At 39.5% G+C, this 24,706-nt stretch overlaps 1 protein-coding gene across 3 annotated transcripts in view; it reads left to right on the top strand.

Annotated features, from left to right (window-relative positions):
• Positions 1–24,706, top strand: part of tox2 (TOX high mobility group box family member 2) — a 103,565-nt gene that overhangs the window by 11,419 nt on the left and 67,440 nt on the right. For 2 of the 3 annotated variants that reach the window (XM_061784931.1, XM_061784933.1), the window contains exon 2: positions 16,468–16,560. In XM_061784931.1, coding sequence (XP_061640915.1) covers positions 16,468–16,560 — 93 coding nt within the window. The remainder of the gene's footprint in view (positions 1–16,467; positions 16,561–24,706) is intronic. The other variant, XM_061784932.1, reaches the window with a different exon arrangement.

The following is a 24,706-nucleotide window of genomic DNA, read 5'->3' as shown; positions in this document are numbered from 1 at the left end:
AGAAATCTTGTTGTCGGGTGTACAAACTTGCACAAAGTTTATGTGCATGCATGAAAAGAAAATGCTTTCAAATGTTCTCAAAACAGTTGACAGCAGTGAAATCAGAGCCGCCGGTTTGTACATCAAACGTCTCGCAGAGAATGTTTTCACACACATCAGCCGAAAATGAGCAGCAGATTTCACACCAGCTGCTTTATCGCTTCACAGGCAAAATAATTATAAGATGAGAAAGGTGCATTAGCGATTTAAAAAAGGGTGATCAGTGTGCTCTCAGAAAAACCAAAGTTCACATAGATTAAGTATAAACTTACACTTATTTATTACTGTACATCAAAATAGGGTTTCAAGCATGGGTTAGGGTTTGTAGTTTTAGTTTAAATCATGGTTTCAAGCCAGGGATACAGTTTTAAACAAGGGGTAAAGTTTAAAATTAGGGTTTCAAAGAGATAGATCAGAGGTGTCAAACTCATTTTTGCTGCAGGCCGCATCGTAGTTATGGTTTCCCTCGGAGGGCCGTCATGACTGCGAACACATACAGTAAATGTTCAAATAACACATATACAAAAAGAAAATCGATGCAGAAGCCAGTAAAAACTTGTTAATTCAGTTCATTATGAATTGGGGATTGGGAACAATCAATGTTGTTTGCGATCAACATTTTTAAAAGTGAAGACGATTTGCATTGTGGTTGTGGTTTTAGCAAGAAACATGAAGTCGACGCACTTGATTTCCTTTCGCGGGCCACATACATTGATGTGGCGGGCCGCATATGGTCCCCGGGCCTTGAGTTTGACACGTTTGAGATAGATAGATAGATAGATAGATAGATAGATAGATAGATAGATAGATAGATAGATAGATAGATAGATAGATAGATAGATAGATAGATAGATAGATAGATAGATAGATAGATAGATAGATAGATAGATAGATAGATAGATAGAAAAAGGATAAAGATTTAAAAAATCCCTTGCTGTTATTCTTTGACGCTAATTACAGCGTCACATCGCCAACTGCTAGCTTGGCATGCTCAATGCCAAGCAAAACAATGATGCGATAAAAGTTTTCTAAAAATTGAAAACCCCAACGTAGGACCACGTACGCCAAGTACAACCGACTCGGACTTAATTACTGTTGTCGCTGCGATCGTAATGTGCCGTCAAATGCCCGCTCGGAGTTTTTTGTGAAACGTTTCTGACTTCCTCCTCGCGTCGCTCGTTGGGATTCTCCCTTCTATTCATCCTTCTTCTCCCCGGGCTGCTACTCGTCAACTCGTGTTAGTTGCCAGCACACAACTAAGTGGCTGTGACAACACTCTCTGACGTTCCAGCTGCCGCAGATTTATGGTGTTATTAAAGCGCAAGTCGTGTGATTAAAAATTCAAATTATTCCCCTAAATCACACAGCCGTTTTCTTGTTTCTTCTTTTGCCGGCTCATTCAATTACATGGAAAATAAAACAAGGATTGAGGAGCCATAATGAAGAGATTGTTTGGGTTTCAAAAAAATGATGATTTAAGGGTTGCTTTCTTTACACAATACAGTACGCAAACCTGTTTATTATGATGTTTCACCCCAAAACATCATTGAATTATTTCCATTGTGTGGATTTGAGTGTTGATTAATCCAAACAACTGAGGCAAAAGAGCCACTGCAACTAGCATAGTTGCCGTTGCTCAACAACAACGTAGTTTACTGTCTAAAGAAGTACAACATGATGTCAAATATGAGGAAAGTTGAGTTATATCCACGGCTGCAACTGTGCATTATTGTGCTCACCGGCATAGAAAAATTAGTTCAAGACACTCAGACACAAGCTACTTGACTCCAATTTCCTCCCTCCAAATTTCAGGCCTTGATTGTTTTCTAAGCAGGCACAAATATAAATTCCATCTTTTTCAAGGGTCAGAAGTCATGTTGTCCCATGTTCTAGGCAGCGCTCTAGCCGCCATAACCTTTAACAGACTTTCCTCGCGACTAATAAAAAAAAAAAAGGGAGCCCAGATTTGAATCCACAGTCTCAGAACGGTGATGTGGACCTGCTAACCAGTGTTGTCAAATTACGACCATACAAGGTTGCAAATTGGTGAACATTGTGCAATGGACCAATTTGCACAGTCGCGTAAGATCATGTCATCATGTGGCACAAAAATCGTCAACTTCATTGTCGAAAGTACAGCTCTCACGATCGAATCTTTTTAGAATCGATTATCCTGTAGATATTTTGTCGAGTACTCATGACACCCCCCCCCACCCCCAAAACAACTTAGTCTCATTTATGAGGGCTGGACTCCTATCCTTAAACTCTATATGTTGTTACTGAGTGTATGCTACAACCTCTACAGAGTTTGAGACAACAAAATCCCCCTTTGCTAAACAGTTAGCATTCACAATTAGTATTAGCGCGCTAGTGATTACCATTTTAGGTCAAAAAAAAATCTTAGCTACCATTCAGCTCAATTGTACATCATGTTATATGTAAATTACACTTCTAATAGTGTCTTAAAAATAACTTACAGACGCTCCTCTATCGTTTTTGGCAAAGTTTATTTGTGGCCCAACAGTGCGTCCGTCTGCAACAAATGTCCTTGCTGTAAACATGGACAGTGGTCAAATGGTTCTGGGCGGTACAAATATGCTTGTATTATTTTTTCTCAATTTCAGCGTCGATCAATTTTTGTGCTCGACTTAGCCGAGCTAGCGGATTTTTTTCACAGCCCTAGTCGAAAGCAAGAAAAAATATGAATTCAGTCGACGAGTCGGTGCTCTAGCCCTAAACCGTTTAGTAGATTTTACTATAATCATAATCAAGTAAAACAAATCATATTAAAACATGTTGCTTTGAAGTGTCAATTTGGTACGATACCCTGCTTTATTTTGACTTACCTTAACTAATGAATCGTTTCCTCTCTTCAATGGTTCCTTTTCTCGCAAATGGATGTGTTCAGTGTGCTTTCTATGGCTCACTTTGGACTCTTATTACGAATGTGCTTACGCAAAGAGCAACACATCAGCCTCGTTGGACCGATCTTCGCTAAGAATCCGTTTTCTCAGATGCTTTTCCCATTCCAAAGAGGGTTTTGCAGTGGAATTCTGCACACAAGTACACTTGGCCTGAGTTGAACTTCCCTGGCTGGAAATTATTCTAGCGCAAAAGTAATTCTCATTAAAATAATGACAACTCCCGTCCACCCAACCCCCACCCCCCTGGATCGCTTGATCTTTTTGAAGAACTCTTCTGCTGAGCTGCACATATCGCCAAGCTGCAGCGAGATGACCAGCATGCGGTATTTTTCCATGCACTTTCTTAGGCGCTCCTTAGCAGTGTCTGCCAGGGATTTAGAAGAAAAAAGGGATATGCATCGGTGTATCATGAATGTTGTGGTTGCTCAAGTCGGAAAAACCGTGTCATCGGATCGATACATCTCTTCAAACATCATTCAAATGAGAAAAAAAATATATTTCTGTTTCTGTGTAACTGATATTGACAAAATATTTCAAAAGAAAGTAATCTGAGTGAATCCTATTGTATCACATTGGAGCGGATTGAAGTAAACTCTATGGCGTCGTGTGCGTCAGTGCACACATCAGGTTGCCATGGCGCAGTGCCTGGCAGCTCCCAGATGTTGGCTAATTTCATCGGGGCTACAATTGGGTCACCCTCACTGTTATCGCCACCTCACGGCATGCCAGGTGGCCGCCCGTGAGGCCGTAAGAAATGTGCAGTGGCAGTGTTTGCAAACATATGCAACACACGTGGCTGATGTTTGATCAGAAAGGTGCATTTCATCCTCAAAAAGTTGCTCCGCCTCTTTTCTGGTCCGTGTTGAAGAGATGATTTTATAGCTCTGAGTGGCTTTTTAAAAACGCACACCGCAGCACAAATTTCGTAGGCATCAGCTTTCATGTACATCTTCTCGAAGGAGCTCAGTGATCTGTTGAAAATACATTATTTTTTCATAAGCTTTGATGAATGCTTTGGCGAAACATTTTTCATTGATCTGCTGTTTAACTTGCACTAGAGCAAGTAAAAAAGCATTAGAAAATATCTGAAAAACTTTCTTAACATTTTACAATTTCTAACATAGCGTTAGGGTTAGGGTCTTCTCCAGCAACTCTTTCTTTGTGTTTTCCGGCAGTCTGGATGTCAAGTGGCACCATGCTGCCTCCCATGGGTCATTCTTGTTACTACGAATGACAGGTTTAGGGAGGAGACGCACGATTGTTGGTGGAGATATCGTCTGTGTGTTGCGTTGGTCATCTCCAGTTAACCACACACATTTTGGAAATCGGTTAAGATGTGAAAAATCACTATATGTTCCCCGCTTAATTTGCAGCATATATGTGGGAAAATCTGAAGGGTCTCACATTGTCGAGGACACTAATATAGTAGCAAGTGAAATGCCGAATTTTTCTTTTCCCTCATTATGTGCGGTGTATCGGTTCAGATGTTAAAAATCTCTATGTGTACTCCACATTGGGTCTTGCAATACTGATCTTTTAGACTAAAAAGAAGAACTACTTGTAGCCAAGGAAACCTCAAAACCACATGCTTAATACTTTTCATACTTTAATACTTTTCTCATTAAGGCATCGCAAGATTTGCTGTTGCCTGACCGAGGCTAGAACTCAATATTTAACCAACACGGAAGCACATTAAAGTGCCTTACATTGTCGTTTCACTATTTTTCTTTTGCAACAGCGGATGCTCATTAATGATAGACCTCAGACTCAGGGAAGGATCCACAAGTGTAAACTATTCAGACTGAACTTATCAGAATCCAATAATCAGCATGTTGGAATGAGTAAGAGGCCAAACAGGCACCTTGGACTGCAGCCCCGGCCGCAAGTCGGAGGGCTGCATTCCATTAACGATGTCAGGAGTGATTAGACCTTGGCGACAAAGGCTGCGCTGCGCCATTAGTCTTCCCAAGCGGCATCAATCCACCTGCTTTTCAGAGCATGTTCATGTACGAATGGGATGGCGAGTCGCAGTGTTGTGTCCCTCCGGGCGTCAATTTAAGTGTTGCTCACTGGGCTTTATACCGACAGTGTGTTTACCTTGTCAATCAGGCCGATTATGTAACGCTTCGAGTGAGATGGAAAACATTTCAAAAGACCACTTGCTTGATGTGTAACTCTTGAATACAGTGAAGCCACGATAGCTTATCAGACCTGTCTCCATTTGGATGTCTGTGCGAAGGTGACCACTCAAATAGTATTGCTGCGATGTCTTCAGGGTGGAGATGTATTGCTCGATTGACGTGCCAGATGGTTTGTTTTAGGAATCCGCGTTGGAAAGACCAGAGGGAAAATGTTTGGACGATTCTCTCAAATAAAACTTGGGCGATTGGAAAAAACATCCTCTTGGAAGCTGTGTTTGGGAGCCTCAACATGCCCGTAAACCAACTCGTTTTTTCAAGCATGTGTATCCTGCTGGCAACCCCCCAAAACTCAGTCATTAGCAACTCTTGGAAAGTTAGAAAAAAACAACGTCCGATGCCACTTTCACTGATCGACACAAAATTGGGTGGGCATGTCTATCATGATAGGATGTCTCAAGTCGGAAACTGATCAAGAAGTCTGCCATTTTAGTTTGAAGGAAATTACAGGGTTCGTATTTTTACCAACCCTTAATAGGGAACTCACAGTAAATGAGCCCAATCAGAAACTGACACAGTGGAAACTCGATAAAACGGATCCCGATATAACAGATATCGGATTAGATCAAATTGATCAGATAAAATGGATGTGGCGGCTATGTGATGATGGTTCTATCTATTGTCTATTGTACATATAGCACTGGCAGAGAGAGAGAGCGGCATGGCTGCAGCGTTAACTCTGAGGAACACAAAACAAGTCTTTGAAGTCTGGAACATGCTCTTTTTTGGTACAATAACAGTGTTTTTTTTTTTGTTTTGTTTTTGTCAAGCCGTTCGCCTTGGGCAATAGATTTAGATCGAGGAAGCACACTTATTCCTTGCGACTCATTAAACCGACTTGCCTATGATGAGTACTGTACGTCAACAATGTCACCATGACCGGTAAATTTGGATAAAATGTGAAACTTTCAAACATTTTCAAGGTTTTCTATATTTATTTATAATACCCTTGTACTGTATTGTGCATTTTAGGCCATGGGAAAAAAAACTACGAAACAATAATTTTGTTCTGTAGAGTAAAACGGGTGCATGTGACCCAAAAAAAAAAGTGCTTCAATGTAACGGACAATCGGCTATATCGGACGACCCCCCCTGCTCCTATTAGTCCGTTCTATCGAATACTAGACAAAAGGATGGTTGGTAACCCCAAATCTACCCGATTGGATTGGAAGGCTAAATTACTTAAAATCCTGCCAATGATTGAAGAAATATGAACTCAAATTGAAAATGGACAAATCCAAGTTTTACCCTTACGATGATTGCTTAAGGATTATTTTTTTTACACTGACATCTGGGACTTATATCTGACTTTGTAGATGACCCATTTAGGTAAAACCTTAATGACAGACAGGCCGACTGCAACTCCCCATCCTCAGGTCACATTTGAATATGTACACCCCCCTCGCCCTCCTATGGAAAGGTTATGACCTGCAAAGAGGGGGACCGACCCGAGCCAGGGGAGAAATGTCAGCGGTAGAATGGCAGGAAATATGTTGGTGACAAGGGAAAAAGCTGCCCGTGGTATTCTAGAGCCCCGATGAGTATAAATAGGGCATTGGGCAAGAAGGCAGGAAACCAGCAAAGCGAGGCCTCAAGTCGGAATTTCTTCTGGGGAGCAGAGATAAGGGACTTAACTCCCTCTTGTCTGGGCCGGCTGACTGCAACATGCCACATGTGATCGCTCGTCATGCGTGTAGACATTGACAGAGGAAGACCAGATTGAGGGATTCGATACACTGATTTGAGTGCTCCGAGAAGTACGCTTGATGTGTTTTTTTCGGGTCCAGTAACTAGATCCCAAGGACCTTCGGCAGCAAGTTGGTTTTAGGTACTTTTAGGCACCCATCACTGCACTAAAACCAGTGTTAATCTAGTTCTAGTTTTGTTTTGGGGGGCAGAATGGCGAAGTATAGCGATTAGCATGTCTTCCCTCAGTTGAGAGATCCTGGGTTTCAATCTTGGCTCAGGCATTCCTGTGAGGATTTTGTCTGGTCTCCGTTGGGTTTCTCCGGGTTTCACTCTGCAATTAAGTGAGTAAAAAAGCTGCTAATAAAAAGTGTTTTAGACAAAAAAATAAAAAAAAAATATATATATATATATAGATTATGGCACATGGTTCTAGTCATCACTCTATTCGTAACCATAAGCACATTCTCCTTGCTTCCGATCAGTCAAATCGGACAAACTGTCGCTGCCTGCCACACTTTGCGGTCTGAATGAGGACAACTTGAAACAGTTTTAGACCTTTTTGAAGAGAAGCATGAGATCAGTTTCAAGCGTAAGGTGAGTCACTGGGTTCATAGGAAGTCTTGGAACTGACAAAACGTTCACTGTCAACCAACGTGCTGAAGTGGCACGTCAATTCCACACACTAAAAATAATTACAAACAGTAGAAGGCCACCAGTGGCATTGATGTTCGAAGGAAACTTTTTCCTGTCCCAATACAAAAATATATATATTTTTTAAACAATTTAAAACACTTCTCTGGTTTCTTGATAACATCTCCGTGACATGCTTTTGACAAATGATTAAAAAAAATGATAAGGCAGTTTACACATCCTATTAATTAACCAGTTTGAGACACCCCACCCCATATACTAACCCTAACACTAAAACACCCCTCGGGCCTTTGCATGAGAGTGATTCAGACAGTTGTCCTTGAAAATGGCTCTGGATCCTCACCCAGCCTAGCTTATCATGTCATGGGTGCAGAATCTTAGGGTAGTGTCCAGTTATTATGTAAATAAGCCCCACTATTACGTCACAGTGGGGCCAAAGTGTAGAACGGTTCACACACAGACACATTTCCAGAAATAGCCTGAAAACAAAAGATGTACTTTGTTGTTTAATTTCACACCCAGCTATTTGTATACAAGCTATTCAAGGGTCCACATTTGTAACTTAAAACACATCCTTTCCAGCCTCCCCCCCAAAAGCTTTTTCTAATGTGTTTTGCATTAGAAAAATAGTACTCTATAATATTGTACTTTATAAAAACAGTCAGTAATGACATAATTAAATATAATGTTAAGAATTAGACAGTTTTTGCCCCATTTATTGCTTCACTTCAATGGACATTGCTAATGGCTATTGAGCTGCTACTTCTGGTACACTCGCCGAGGCCACCTGGGGGCAGTATAAGCTGCAAGAATGAGTCTTTTCTTCCCAAAAGGATACAGAATATATACCTCTGAGTATTGCTATACTGCCCATCTACATGCGTTGCTTCACAGTTTGTGTTCAAATATCAATCGCTTAAAGGGTGATAACTCCTTGACACCAATGCTAGTCATTAGCCTATCTATTTGTTTGTTAGCATTAAGCTAAAGAGACTGTCGTTAGGTAAAGCGATGTGGTTGTTTGAAATATACAATATATAACTCTTCGTTGTATGTTTAGTGTGACAATAAATGTCAACAACAGCTTGGAAGCTAGTTTTTGCAGTGAGGGGAAGTGGGAAGTGAGTTGAGTTAATAGTGTTCCATAGATGTCATTGCTGTGTCCAGTTTGGGGACCCCATCTAAGTGGCTATTTTGTTGCGTTCGACAAAAAAAAATAAAAAAATAAATAAAAAATGTTGCAGTGTGATACCATTTATTGCTCACTCCCTCACCATTTTCTTTTTCTCTCTTATCGCCACCAATGACCACTCAGCGCCTACCCAGCCCTTGGTCACTCTCTTAAGTGATTGCTACATTTCATCATTGGCCCGGCCCATTGAGGTATCATTATGCAAATGATAGGCCATTCAATTTCAGTTGGTCGTAGGAGGAGGAGGGTGATTCTAATTAGGGCCAGGCACTCAAGATGGGGAGAAACGTGAGAACAGAGAGAGAGAGAGAGAGAGAGAGAGAGAGTGGGGGGGGGCTGGGGCTGTTCAGTAAATGGATAGACGAAAGGCCGAAGTCCTCCTTTAGGAAATAGCTATTTCTTGTGTCAGATTTGACACAAAACCAACAGCTATCTTGCTCTGACAAAGCGAAATCATCTGTGAACCGTTGCAGATGAGTTGATATCTTAGCTAAGCTGTTTTGCTGCCAGAAGTGGTTGTCCCGTTGGAGCTGCTAAGACAGCAAACTGCTTGAGACTGAAGACTAAATCAACAACTCAATGTTTCCTCGATTGTTTCAAGAGGTGACGAATCAACAATCAAATTCATACCATGGACTGAATTCTTGACTACAACGGAGTATGAGGGCCACACCGAGAAAAAAACAACAACAAAAAAGACACTGAGGTTCAAGTTGAATACTTTAGAAAAGAAGTATAGTTTTGAGATAAGAAGTTGTTTATTTTTTTACATTAAAGTTGTAATATAACAATACTCAAGTCATATATTATTGAGAATTTGTATGTATTCAAGATTTTTCATTTTTTTTCCATATAAATAGTCGTACTGTATATTTTTTGGGATTAAAGTCAGAATAATACTAGAAGGAAATTATATATTTGGAGAAAAAAATATATATTTTCGAGATAAATCATATTTTCTAGAAAAGTTTTTTGGGTATGGAAATTGTATTATCAAGATTAAAGACGTAATATTACAGAAATAGTCTTATTTTCAAGAAAAAAAGTCATTTTGAGGTTAAAGTCGTAGTATGAGGTCAAAAAAGTTTCTTCAATATTAAGTAGCAATATTACAGGAATAAAGTTGTACATTTTCAGATTGTATATTTTTTAGGTTAAAAAAGAAGAATAAATGTCATTTTATGCACCACCTAGTAAGAAAACAAATTATTAGATCGAGCTCCCACTACCATGCAGTTTCTGCACCACTGCAAAAACCAACCCAAAAACAAAGCTTTTGTTCAACACTAACATTTGTAACTTTCATGAACTGAATAAGAGTTTCTTGCATATATTCTTTTTTTCTTTAAGTATGTATGTCTGATTTTTGGGGGGGGGGGGTTTCACCTCTGCACAAACCTACTGTATAAGAGCATATGTAGACATACGAATGCTACGGAACGCACACACACAGATAGAGCAGTGAGGATTCAGCTGAGATCAGCGACCGCAGTCAAATCTCACAATTGGACTCTTTAATTCAAAGCGGCGTAACAATGCTCTGTGAAACCAAACCAAGCGGCTATCGTCAGCACATCAACTCTTCCTCCTCCTCGTCTTCTCTTCTTCCTGCTTGTTATCTTCACCTCGATCACGCAGTCTGCTTGCCCCACTGCGTCTCTACGTCTCTTTTTATATGCAATTTTAATTACCACTGCAATGTAGGGCAAGTGTTAAAGTCAGCTCACATAGAAATTGTTATTAAAAAACAATCAATCAAAATGTGTGCTACACTGGCTTGTAATTAGGAAAATAAATGCAACCCTATCCCAAAGGCACTACGCCACCCAAGTAGGGTCTTCTTCAGGACCCCAATCATTTTTACCCCAGAACCAAATTTAGACAACAGTTACCACGGTCCAAAAACACAATGGTGTGTGTTCCTAGTTCCAGGGTGAAGTTTCTGAATGTGTATCAAGCGTGGATTGAAAGTACATTTAAAAAAAAAAAACATTTCTTAGTCGGAATTAATAGCTTTACTTATAAATATGCATATGAAAGTGCCTCAAATAATCACACATGAAGGGTTGCTGCAATTTGTGATTAGGGTTTATTTGTTATTTGTTGGTGTGTTACTGCTCAGATGCTAAGCTAATGCTTTCAGAATGTCATTTCGCCCCATCATCACTTTCCATCATGCTAAAGAGACAAAAGACGCAATGCAGATGGTGTGTGATGTGTTCAAGGAAACAAGATAACATTACAGTCACACAATTTTCTATTCAAGTCATTTCCCCCAAGATTCATTCCATCCAGATGCTGCAGGTAGTTAAAAAGAAGAAACATCTAAATCTCCTGGCAACCATCTGTTGTCTATCTGCACGCCGCCAGCCAGCGGCCGAGGTTTTGTTTGGCCGAGCTGGGCGGTTGTTGCGTTGTTGTAACATCATGCTGTTTCGTTGTCGGAAAACCGCCTTATGAAAAACAGACGAGTGGTTTTCAATGCCACAGATGGGTGAAAATGAAAAGTCTATCTTCTTTTCTTTAGACTGTGTGGGAGAGACTCGGGCAATAAGTAGAATGTCATTCACTTGAGCGCCAACCTTCGCCAAGTCCTAAACGTGTCCGTTTGTTGGAAAAATCGTGCCGTTGCGGTCCTGTCCTGCAGGTGGCGGTGAAGCACATTATCAAGCGGGGTTTCACCTGCCACACACAGCAAGCGTTTTTTTCCCCAAAAATTCTCAGGACCGGATGCGTCACTCACCCAGTTTGCTCCATACAAACTAACTGACGGATTATGATATTCCGCTCCAGTCCTGTAGATGGCGATAGTGCCAACTGCCACACACAGCAAACTTATTTCACAGCAGCGTTATCGACTTGATCTGGTGGGTCACTGCCCCAATGCAATCGGACTATCCTGCTATCCATTTTCAGTCTTTTACGCTTGGCAGATGAGATGGACGGATTTCTCGTTAATATTCGATATGTCAATAAGCTTTGCACTGACTGCATGGCTGTTCTCCTTAATTTGAATATGGCGTATGAGTAGTGTACTAACTGAATGTGCATTCGCTTCTACAACCGACAGCCGTAAACAAGGAGTACTTACCAGATACCCAAATTTCCTCGCTTGCCATTCTCCAGGCCGGCTGTATTTTCGGACGGCCCCCGGTATTCTGGGTGCCCACAAATCGCAACGATCGTTTTATCCTCCATTGTTTCATAGCGCCACCTGCAGGATCTGATGGGTCACTGCGTCACTTGAGCCAATGCGAGCGGACATCTGCATTCAGCCATGTCTGGGTTAGTCCACTTGAAATAAAGTTGGCAATTAGGAGGAAGAGGGACATTTTTCCACGTTGACGTCCTGTTAATATTGCAACACAATTGTGTCCATAGCCACCGTCCTATATGCCTTCATGGATGTATGATGGGAACCTTTGGCTCTCAATGTATTCTATAGCAACTGCACAACATTCTCTATTTGTCATGCATTTTCTCATATGACATCATAACATCTGGTTACATTTACAGTACGTCCTGACACCACTCGATATAGTAAGTGTATTAGTAGAGTGCATACAGTAAGTGCTCGTTGTATATACAGTGCATACTTTAAGTTTAGATGGAACTGTGTTTCAAAACTAGCCTTACGATAGTAAGTACTTGACATCTAATAGAGACCTGGTACAATCTGCAGTTGAATATATAAACGCCACCTGACCACAAAATGAGGACAAGCATCATGCATTTTATAATATTTATTTATAGGTGCATTTCTTAGGACCATAAGAATCTAAACATCACAATAAGACTAAACCATGAAATAAATGATTGCATCAGTAATATGAAAGTATATAATAAACAGGATAAAACTGTTCCGTATACACAAGAATAACGAAAAAAAAATAATTATTTAATGTGCATATATATATATATATATATATATATATATATATATATATATATATATATATATATATACGTATTCATTGTACAATATTTATATTTACTATTCACCTTTGGGTCACTTGAAAAACAATATATAAATTATTCAGTTATTATTATTATTGTTACATTTTTGTTAGAAATGTCACACAATCATCAAAATTGTCCTGGTATTTATTAAATTAAAAAACGTTTACTAAATGGATTTTAGTAGACAAAAACACAGTGAAAATACACAGTTTGGTCGATAATATTACTGTTATGATGTAATATTTAAATAATTTATCAATGTATTTAATAAAAGTTTAAAAATTAAAACTTGTATTTTCCAGGACAAATATGCTTGTTGTATTTGTCTGTAATACGTTTTCATTTTTTAAATGATTATTTTACCATATGTACATGCAGAAAAAAACGTACATATGAAAATATTTCAGTTAACATACTTTTCAACGATTATAGGAATTCATATAAAACACCCAAAATAACAATTTAATAATGCAAAAATGTAAATATCTAAAGAATAGATACATCTTACTTATCTATAAAATAAAATTATTAATCATCAATAGAAAAATCATATAAAACGTTTTTGCAAGCAAATTTCATCATATTAAATTAACTACTGATGTTACATTTTGCAACCAAACCGTGTAAATGTGACTTATTTTCTTAAACCTTAGCAGTGTTTTCTCCTCCTGCGTTAATGCCATTGGTCATGCATTGCTGAGTGCATACTGTACATACAGAGCGGTTTCCATAATGTATACACACAGCATGTACACAATAGCTGAGTGATGGGATTTCCCCCCCGTCTGGGGCAGCACATTCCTCTCATCAGTGCGGTGTGATGTGTGCGAGTTTTTTTAATTTTTTTTTTTAGCTAAGCTGGGAAGAATGTTGCCTAAAGAAAACACATGTGTTGCATTAAGTGTGCCACATCTGCGCCGCGCGTACTATAACGTGAAGCGGCTAACGTTACAGGTAACTATATCCCCGCAGCTGTGCCTCACGGCTTTACAGTGCGACGCAAAGCCCTTGTTGGAATAGTAAAAGTGTTTACTATATGCTTTGGCGAAATGATTTTTGTCTGCAGCATTACAGTGAGAAGAAATCATTTCACGTCATGTGTTATACCCAGAATTGTGTAAGAAACTGTTACAAAAATATTTCTTTGCACTTATTCTATTCTATTATTGATCATATCATATGGTGAAAATTCTGGCTGCACCCGCGACCCTAATGAGGACAAGTGATAGAGAAAATGGATGGCTGAATGGATGCCAGTGATTTCAAAGCTTGTTTGGTATCGGGAGAAACAAAGCAAATCCAAGGAGAAAAAAAAAACATATATATATATTTTTTTTAATAATGTAAAATAATATCAGGAATTTTATTTGAATTTGAAAATTCAAGATTAAGGAAACATTGCCCAAGCAGATCCTTTTTCGGCAGCGAAGAGGTGAGTGTTGACAGTTAGCCTACACGCTAGCCATCAGCAACGTGGAACGCCAAACTGCATGGAAATCATAACCTTCCATTGTAGTAACTCCACTTTAATATGTAGTATGTGATGGCTCAGCTCCATTACCTCAGCATCCTGTTAATATGCACATTATTCCATCAATTTTAATGGGTTATAGAGCATGCTGTTGCTTTTATCCCCTGGACCATTATCTCTCATGCACGGTATGGGAAATAAGCTTTGGCATACATTGCTTGTGGGTTTTGCTCCACGGTAATTGCATGGTAATCACTGTGCATTCACAGCAGGCCCATAAACACAATCTGTTTATAGCACATATAATATATACAACAAGTGAGGCTGCTTATGCTCGTGTGTGGACTGTATTCTCACCGAAAAGCAATCGGAATGCAGGTATATATATATATATATATATATATATATATATATATATATATGTGTGTCACCGTTTTTTTTTTTTTTTTTTTTTTTTTTTTTTTTTTTTTTTTTTTTTTTTTTTTTTTTTTTTTTTTTTTTGTTAAACCTACTGTATGTTTTGGTTGTGTAAGTATAAGTGGAAGTGTTCACGATCCACATAACAATAGGTTTATGATTGCATTAATCAAGAACAAGCAAGCTGCTTCTGTGCGAGTGCAGGCTGCAGCTCATTTTAAATGAATGTATTCAATTGCGTTTAAAGTCACCATTAGGCCTGCCACGATAACAATTTTTTTAAGGCGATATATTTTCCCAAAAACTATCACAATAAACGATAATGTTGTTTTTAATGCCTCTGAAATCATGAAAAATAAGGCCCGCCCCTTATTATTTTTCATTATGATTATTTTTTTTTGCTTTTAAATCAGTATTGTTTTTAGTATAATTAATGTTGTATTTATTATAAAATCCTTTCTTGTTTCTCTATTAAATAGTGTTTCTTTACTCTGTGATATGGATCGCCTTGGGTCTGAAATAAAGGATAAGGCACTGCAAGACTAGCCTTGTTTATATGGAGCCTATTCCGACTATAATCAGTTTAGAAGCCCAAACCGAATGAAAATGCTCCATAAAAACACCTCAAGTGAAATAAACAAGCCGAATCCCAATGGAATTTTATTCGGTTTCACAGGGATGCTTCGTTTCGACGTAAATTCGTGGCAATGTCATCGTTTACGCACGACGACGGAGCTCGTATGCGACGGAGATCTTGTTTTTAACTATATATGTTGTTTTTATCAAGCATTTTTTTTTAAAATAAATGTGCAGCATAAAGACAATCCCAACTACTGTGCTGAATAGACGACGGACCTCCATCTTGATAAATGACATGACGTTTGCGATAAAATGTGCATGTCGCACTGCTGTTCTGATTAAATCGTTGACTAGAGATCTTCAATCGGAATGATTTCAACCGGAATGACAAAAATGTCTCCATGTAAACCCAGCTACTGTGTGGTCGGTCCGCAGAGGACGAGGCCTTCTAGCTCGCTAGTTCGTTAGCTTACGGGCTAGCGAACACAACAAACAGTTAACGCTCTGTTGTGTGAATCTCCGCGCTGCACATGGAACAAGGCTGTGGGGTATTGGACGGAGCCAACACCGGCAAAAGTATACCGGTCCGCTGGCGTTCCATGAACGCACTAGCAGCTAATGACACAGCCGTCCAAATCTGTCGGCTCACCGTGTGATCCGCACGCTGGCTCACCACAACAATGACAGTTTATCGAGTCCAGAAAAACTATCGGATCCATTTTATTTATCGAACGATAAGTCGATATAGTAATTATCGTGACAGGCCTCATCACCATTGTAGTTTCTTCGCCTGAATAGGAGTATGAATTGCCTTTGAAGGCAACGTCGACCTCCCCAACATGGCCGCCACGTAGGTATGTAGGTTAGCCGGCCTGCTACAGCACGCTGGCGAATCTAGTCTTCATATCTATGGGGTACCATGTATCACTGAAAAGGTAGCTTAGCGCCTTTGCTACATCTGTGCCCCTCCTGTCCGCTGAAACTCTTTTGAGGCAACCCGCCTTTGCTCTGCCGTCGATACCAATCAAACCTCACTTCCTGGGCGCTAGCCACGGAAGCTAGTAATCATGGATTTGAACCCAGTTGTAGCGTGCTCTTCAACTACAGAAAGAGCACTCAAAAATGCAACAGGCAATACAGAGTTCCCGAATCTGCAAGTATTTCCTGCACTTCATTTTTATCCAAGGTATTATGAGCCAAATAATATTGACGTAGCCTTCCAGTTTCTACTTTAAAAGCTAGCATCCTAACATTGCAAGAGATGCTAGCAACTGTTGTCAAATCTCCATTCTTGGCTGATGAAAGCAACGATACGTAAAATTTTTACCTGTTGTTTTTGTTTCTCAGAGCAGATACGCCAGCGCAGATCGAGGCGTGAGGCTCTACAGTTCTCTGCCCATGCGCCCCAACCCCGACGGCAAGAGACTGTCATCTTCTGGGGTAAGTCTTGCTGTGTGTTCTGCTGGAAATGCTGCATTTTTTTTCCAATAATAATACCAGGTTACACATAGTGTGTAGTCTATTGGTGTAAATGTGGACTTGAGACCTCAACACGGGCCAAAAATGGTGTCTGATTCTTCAATTTTATTCTTAAATTAGGACATTTTCTTTCCCCTCATAGATTCAAGTTCATTCCAGAAGTCAAACAATTACAATGAAAATTGTGGAGAAAATTTTCAGAAATTCAACAAGATTTTGAGAAAAATATGTTCCAAGAGTTTAACCATTTAAATGGATAAGTGCTGTTGAAAATGGATGGATAGACCTCAAATTCCAACAATTTCAACATTCATTTTTGGCAAAATATCTACCAACGTCAATCAACCATGTATTTGAGACATAAAATCCTACTGAAGCCGAATTTCAAGCATTAACCTTCACCCTTGTGAACTTCCTCCATCCTCGGGTCTCCGACGAGCCTCCCATTGGCCGCCACAAGGCTCCCGATAAAGCAGCCAGCTTGACTTCATTTTTGGTTTGGTTGGGTAATGTAGTCTATTATTTTCTATACCAGCTGTTTCGGGGCCATCAAAGCGTATTGAGGTTTTCCCAAAACCGATTGTACTGCAACTCATTGAAGTTTTTAGCCATGCTGCACTTGCAAATACTTTGACTTTGACAAAGTGCTGCAACACTATTTTCCGCTCTAAACACCACCACTCTCTTTAGGACATCTTTTAGTATTGCATGCAAATCATAATTACAATCTAGCTTGCCTTGCTTTTATGTGACAAAGGAGAGACAATGGGAGGAACAATAGAGCAAAAAGAGACAATTTAATTTCATCTCGCGTTGCACTCGTTGCAAACGCTTTTTGAATTATCTGCCGGCTGCTTTGGGGAACGTGGGGGTGCTGTGAGTGCATGAATGTAGATTGTTAGTGCCCACCTTTCCTTTTTTTTTTTTTTTTTTAATTACAACAGAAATCGTATTGATGTTTCATACCCTACATTATTTATGAAGCGAGAAAGAGAGAGTGCTAACAAAGCATTTCTAAGAAAGCCACCTGCTCCATATCTAAAGCGAACGCTGTTAATGTCGTTCAGCCCGAGAGATGCTCACAAATCACGGCGATGAGTTCCGTGTCGAAGACATGTGTGATGTCGTAAAGATATATATACCCGTTCGCACCTGATTCTCAAATCCTCAAAGTCTGCATGGAAATCTTAAGTGCACAAATTGATCATGAAGCATGTTCAAATCCTAAAAACGGACAGATACAAATTTGGAGTTTGGAATTCCAGAAGAAGATGGAATAGGTGCTCTTGTTTTAAAGCCTCCCTGATGCTTCTGGCCACAATTCATACAATTACTGTATAATGCAAATTTTACAGTGTCAATGTTGAATAATTTCAACAAAAAGTTTCATGAAAAAAAAAAAAAAAAAAAAAGGAAAATTCAAACAATTTCAACAAAAATATTCTGGGAAAAAAATCGAAATTAACACATTTTTCCCAAAGGTCAAACAATTTCAATATGCCTCAAAGTCAAATAATTTTATCCAAAATGTTCATGACAAATAGCCCCCAAAGTGAGAGGAAAAAAAATCAGCGAGAGCCAGTGTCAAGGTGCACGAGGTGCACTCGGTTCCTGAACCCTCCGCCCCCTCTCTGTCCTCCCCCAGTCTTCCCTCTTCCTTCCCCTTTTATGTTCCCCTGATCTCAATCTCTGTCCAAAGCCACCAGCGCTAACACCAGTCACCACCAGTTCAGTTAAAAGTGGGCTTGGCGCTTCCGCCGCAGCCGCCTACTCCGTTTCGAAAACCTCCATCCCCAACACGTCTTCATTTCCTGTCAAGGTGCGCGAGACCGACCCTCCCCCACAGAGTGCAGACGACTTGACCTCGATGCTTCCTCATGAGACAATAAGAGCATTATTTAGAGAATAAAATGTGTGTTAAATGCAGCAAAACCTTCAAAATCCAACAGGATCCTTGCCGGGATGCTGGTCGACCTCCAATTTGATTTTAAGCATTTTTTGCCATTGGAAATAGTGGAAATTGAATTTTAACTGTCACATAATTGTAATGCGATGCAATACGATTCACTCCAGTTACGATACGAATCACTTCAATTACAACGCAGATTCACTCCAATTACGATAAGATGCGGTGCAATTCACTTCAGTTACGATACAATACGGTTCACTCCAGTTACGATACGAATCATATCAACTTCAATGGGATTCACTCCAGTTACAATAAATACGATGCAATTTAAGTTACGATACGGTTCACTTCAGCTGTGCTATCCCATTAAGTGCAATTCTACTCACACCAATTACGGGACAATACGTTTGACTTCAGTTGCAACGTGATACAGTTGACTCCAGCTTTGATATGAATCAGTTTAATTAACAGTGCAATTCACTTCTATTACGATACGATGTAATTCACTTTTGTTACAATAAGATACGGTTCACTCCAGCTACAATATGAATCACTTCAAGTACAATGTGATTCACTTCAATTACATCATGAATCACTCCGTTTACAGTACAGTCCACTTCATTTATGATACAACTCACTCCAATTACAAAAGAGATACATTTGGCAGATTAAAAAGCCGGCTTGGGTGGCCAGTGAGAGAGGGGCGTCCAACAAGGTATAATCTCCAGTAAAGTAATGGTTTGCAAATTTCCCCGTGGAAATGTAGTGTTCACACTGCAGGTTAGAAAAACAGAACCTTTAAGTGTCCCGCTCCACTTACTGAATGTAAACATCGACTTAATTGCATTACTTAAAATTGATGAAAACCAAAGCTTGGCAAGTGGTAGTTTGTTTTTGTGGTCGTATGATGTGAAAAGCAACTTCTTCTTGCAAGGGTTTATATACTGTGGGCTTTATATGTGGTTGTTGTTGTTGTTTGGGCTTTACACACATTTGATATGTGGGGGTGAAAGTTCACAATGTGCTGCAGCGATAACATGACGGGATCATCTAAGGATTGCTTTTCTCGCATTGGATCCTACATATGCCACTTTCTCGCTCTTTCATTCCAAGATGATTTGCAGTCTTGCATAGTCAATTATGTCGAGAGCGAGAGAGAGAGAGAGAGAGAGAGAGAGAGAGAGACAGTTGGGGCACCATATTCCATATTTTGGTGGGATATTAATATTGCATGAGAGCTGTTCTGTAGCGAATATCTAAGAGAGAGAGCCTATTAAGGAGGCAGGAAAAATGTGACACGCACACACGCACGCACGCACACACACACACTGTAAGTACATTCCTACATAGCACTCTAATCGGGTTGTTTTAATTACTGTATTCCAGATTATAATAGGACGTGCCTCGATTTTCCCGTTTCTCGGCCATGATGTGATGTACTGCTTTAACTGTGCTAAGAATGAAGTATTTCAGGCAGCCAACTGTATAAACAAACAAAGAAAAAAGAAAACAATACTCGCCTAAAAAGAAAAGTCCCAGATATAATTGTGTTACATCACAGCGGAAAAGATGGGATGGCGGGATATTTATTTTCTCTGCGTGATGCATACGCTTTCACAGCGACAGGCTTGAATTTGGGGTGCTAAGTGGCACTGACGCTGGATGGTCAGTGATTGACGGCTCATTTCAGGCCGACTAAGATTTCAAAAAGCATGGAATTGTAATTAAATGCCTTTCCCGGAATACTAATGCAAAAAAATTTGCAACGTCTGGATTGTCGGTGTACTCTAACAACATTAACAAGACAGCTACATTCTATGTTCCACTCATAAAATATGAACTTATTATGTTTTATGCACTACAAGTCATATTTTATATATTTGGTCCTGTAATTAGTTTGTGTTTTGTCAGTCAATGATTGAGTCCCCGTCATAATTAGGAGAAAATGTACATAATGACAATATATTTTGACCTAACTACCTCATCGGTGTGCAATCTGTCAATTTAAACAACCAAGATTAATGGGTATGCTTAAAATCAAACAACTATAAAAATATAAAATGAAAAATCTCATCATAAGTCAAAGAATTAAAATAAAATCTTCAGGGAAAATGGACATGAAAATCTTAAACCACCTTTGGTAAAAAATATGACCCAAAAATTAAGCATGTTATCCTCTCTACTAAGAGAATAACAAAGAGTAGGAGGTAACACTGATTTTAATCTTATTGGTCAGATAAATTTACCAAAAAAATGTAAAATCTTTAACAAAAATGTCAATGTACTTGCTTTTTATGCATTTAATTTTTATTTCATTTTACAAATTATTTTTATCTTTAAAACAAGTATTTGCATTAATTATTGGTAAAAAGAAAAAGTATTTACTCTACAAAAAAAATTATTAGGAAGAATGTTTTGGAGATAACACGCTTTTTATTGGACAGTAGTGTTAATACAGGATACAAAAAAGTAGAAAAATAAAAATAGTTGGAGAAATCACCATTTTTTTCTCTTCACCAGAAAAATTGCAAAGATTTTGAAAATTTTCTTTTTATCAGATAACATTGCGAAAAAGTGATATACAGTTTTTTTTATTTTAATGTTATTTTGTTGTTTTATTTTTTTTATGTTTTTTTTTTTTACAAAAGAAAATCTTTAAAAATACAGTGTATGTTTGCATTTTTTATTGGACAAAAACCAAACTAGTTTTATATATATATATATATATATATATATATATATATATATATATATATATATATATATATATATATATAGACATTGCTTGGAAAAGGGAAATATGTATAAAAATGCAATATATTTTGTCGATACATTCATTTGACAGCATGTATGTATGTATGTGTTCCACCCACCGGACTAAAAACAATACAATAAGCAAATGGTATATTTCCCACCCTAAACACACCAAAGACCTGTTCCTTCACGCTTTATTCCCCTCGCACAGCCGCGTTATAACCAGCTGGAAAAAAAAAAGAAATACCCGAGAGCCATGGCCTGAAGTCGACACAGTCAGTTAGCTCTGGCACTCGGGTGGGCACGCTGGGCCCCCGACACTGAACAAGTGCCTGGTGACCTCACAGCACCAGCTGGGCCTTGAAGACATATTTAAACGACCAATTCTCTGCGGTGGTATCATCGGCCATGCTGCAAATAGTCTGTATTAAGGCCCTGGAAAAAAAAAAAAACCTGCATGGATGAAGCCAATGAACATAAAGGATGGAGGGAGGGAGGAGAGACGAATACAGTACACACACACACACACACACACACATACACACTTACACACTTTCCCTGCCGTATCAATGTAGTTGGCGCTCTCTGAAATTCAAATGGCAGGAGCGAGGGAGGGAGGAAGGGAGGGGGGTTGGAGGAAAAGAGCCAAAGATGATGAAAAAGGAGAAAGAAACCTCTGGCTTAGAAGGGGAGGGGCCTTCCCCAGTAAAAGAAAAGCTGCCATCTATGTATTAGTGCTTTGTAAATTTTACATGAGCTCTGCATTCGCTCACTTGTTTGGCATTACTTCCAATGGATGGCTATATTATTTTAGAAACCATGCCTTGTTTATGGAGAGGGATGACCTACTTCCTTTCTCTCTCGCTCTCTCTCTCTCTCTCTCTCTCTCTCTCGCTCTCTCTCTGTGAGTAGCACTTTCTCTCTGCGCCGCTCGTCCCCGCTGAACAATTACCAGGCAGCGAGACTCAAATGGAGATGTTTGTAGAAAACAACATGTGTATAATTACGCTTTAATGAGCTCTTGTCAGGGCCGACGTGCGCAATTAGATTGGTAATAGAATATTCCGGCTGGATGCGAGCGCGGCAGTGATTGAGAGAGCGTCGAATGTATCCTGAGCATCAGAATGTATTCTCTGGACAGAAATAGTTTCGACTGGATGCAACGTTTAGAGTTAAGGAACGCTGCGTTGGTGCGGACACTACACAGAAATGGTTGTTTTAAAGACCATTCTGCGCAGCGCTATAACAACTTTTGTATGGTTTCAGCCATCTTAGTGAAAATGTTTATTTTAGGGGTCTTGGACACAAACCTCACAAAATTCCTCAGTTGCGTCTCATGGAAAGTTAGAAAAAGTTAGCCTCTGACACCAGTTTCATCAGTCAACACGAAATTGAGTGGACATCATAACAGGATGCATGAAAAAGTTTCGAGGACCATTGAATGAAATTAAACAGGAAGTTGGCCATTTTGGGTGAATTCCAGGGCTCCGACTTGACAAACTCCTACTAGTGAATTCAAGTCAACTCAACTCAACTAGATTTCTGTAGCACTTAATAATATATTATTTTGTAAATAAAATATACAAGAGCTTCCTTTACATTGGCATTGACAGTTTTGTTGTGTGAAGCTGTTAGTAGATGAGAGCGAGGCGCCAGATAGTCTCCGACGACCAGTTTGAGGGCACGGGGATCATAGATGTCGATGGCCAGGATGCTGAAATTGTAATCTTGCGATCACAGCGTGCGTGACAACACTCACCTTTGCTATACGCTTCAGTTTGAAAGTAAACAAGAAACTGTAGTTTTCTAACAGACGATAATTCGTCCATTGGCAAGTAACACACACAACGATTGGTTCAATTCTCCTGTCCCATTTAGTCGTCTCTCTTGTTTCACTTTACTGCATTTTAGTGGTAACTCTCGCAGTTGTACCATCGTAGAAAAAGCGACAAAAGTCTACTAGCGACTGATATTCTCCGCTTAATGAAAACGGGGCTGTTGTAAACAACAAGCGGCGATACTCTCCGCCACAGATTGTCACTGCCAAAAACACAAACAATATTCTTCCTAACGTTGTGGTTACGTTGAATATAGATTAACAATATGCTAATAGACAATCCCGGTTAGTGATCGAATATGCATGTGGTATTGTATTAATGTTCGATGGAAGACAATATCTAATATTGTGTTCTGTGTGTATTTAAGTTGTTGTTTTTTTTTTTTTTTATTTAGATCTGTGTTTGTCAAGATTGGTGTCAAAAAGACAGACAGACAGACATGGGAAGTCTACAGGCTATCTGTAATAGATCCATATAAAACCTCACAGTGTAATGTAGCGCTCATTAACGTTATTGGTAGTTTTTAGTTCCCTGATCCGTACATGCTTGCAACCGTATTACAAATACACAAAGGTTTGTGCAAATACAACTGTGACCTGAGTACTGCTCACACAGAAACATTGTTTCAAGGGCAAATTCAATGATGGCCTCAGACTTCTGCGCAGTACAGGACATTTAAATGAATGACAAATAACCCAACAGATGTTAATTTATTACAGTTTACACGCAGCCAAGAAAAACGTGCGCCTGCCGGCCAATCAATAAAACGGCATTCAGCATTTTATTCCGACAATCGACCGGCAAATAAAAAGTGACCCCACGTTTGCGGAAAGCAGACATGAATAATGGAGCGCCGTGCCGGAATTCCACGCGTGACTGTGACTTATCATTTCAATTTCTCCATCTTGCGCTCACGTGACGCCTTGAGCCCACGTTTCATTAAATCCATCCAATCCACTTGCATATATCATCGCGCCGGGCGCACAATGGAAGCCTTTCAAGGATCGCCCCCCCCTCCCTCCTTCCTCGAGGATGCCGACAAAGGCCCCCACCCCTGCTTCTCTCTTTCCAAGTACAGTCCACTAATTCAGCGAGAGCCCCTCCGTGTCATTTTTTGTTTGAGTGTGTGCGGATCAGGCTGCAATCAAGTCGAGATGAAACCAACGCAGAATAAGAGAAGAGTCATATTTCTTCTTTTTCCTCCTCAAGGTCTAGTGAAGTATAATAATTTGTCTTCGGGATGAAAGAGCCCAAATGTAGAAAGAAATGTCATTGGGGAGAAAATGAGCTCACCTCACATTCAGTAAATACATTTGTTTGTATGCCTCACTGTTTCCTTGCTACACTGGAATGTGAACCTTAATGGTTCTGTGATCAATTGACTGCTTATGCAATTAAAATGGTTCATTAGGTTCATTAAAACGGATGGACAATAATAATAATAATAATAATGACTGTTGAGCGGTCAAGGGTGGCTGCTGCTTCCCCCGTCAAACGTCAGCTAGGATAGGATCCGGCTCACCTACAACCCTAATGAGGACAAGCGCTATAGAAAGCAGATCGATGGAGGCTTGGCTTGGAACAGACAAAAGTTTCAACTACCCTT

Source organism: Phyllopteryx taeniolatus, chromosome 9 (assembly GCF_024500385.1).
Source record: "Phyllopteryx taeniolatus isolate TA_2022b chromosome 9, UOR_Ptae_1.2, whole genome shotgun sequence".
Classification (NCBI taxonomy): Eukaryota; Metazoa; Chordata; class Actinopteri; order Syngnathiformes; family Syngnathidae; genus Phyllopteryx; species Phyllopteryx taeniolatus.
The sequence above is the reverse complement of the archived record's forward strand: the minus strand, read 5'-3'. Positions and strand labels throughout refer to the sequence as shown.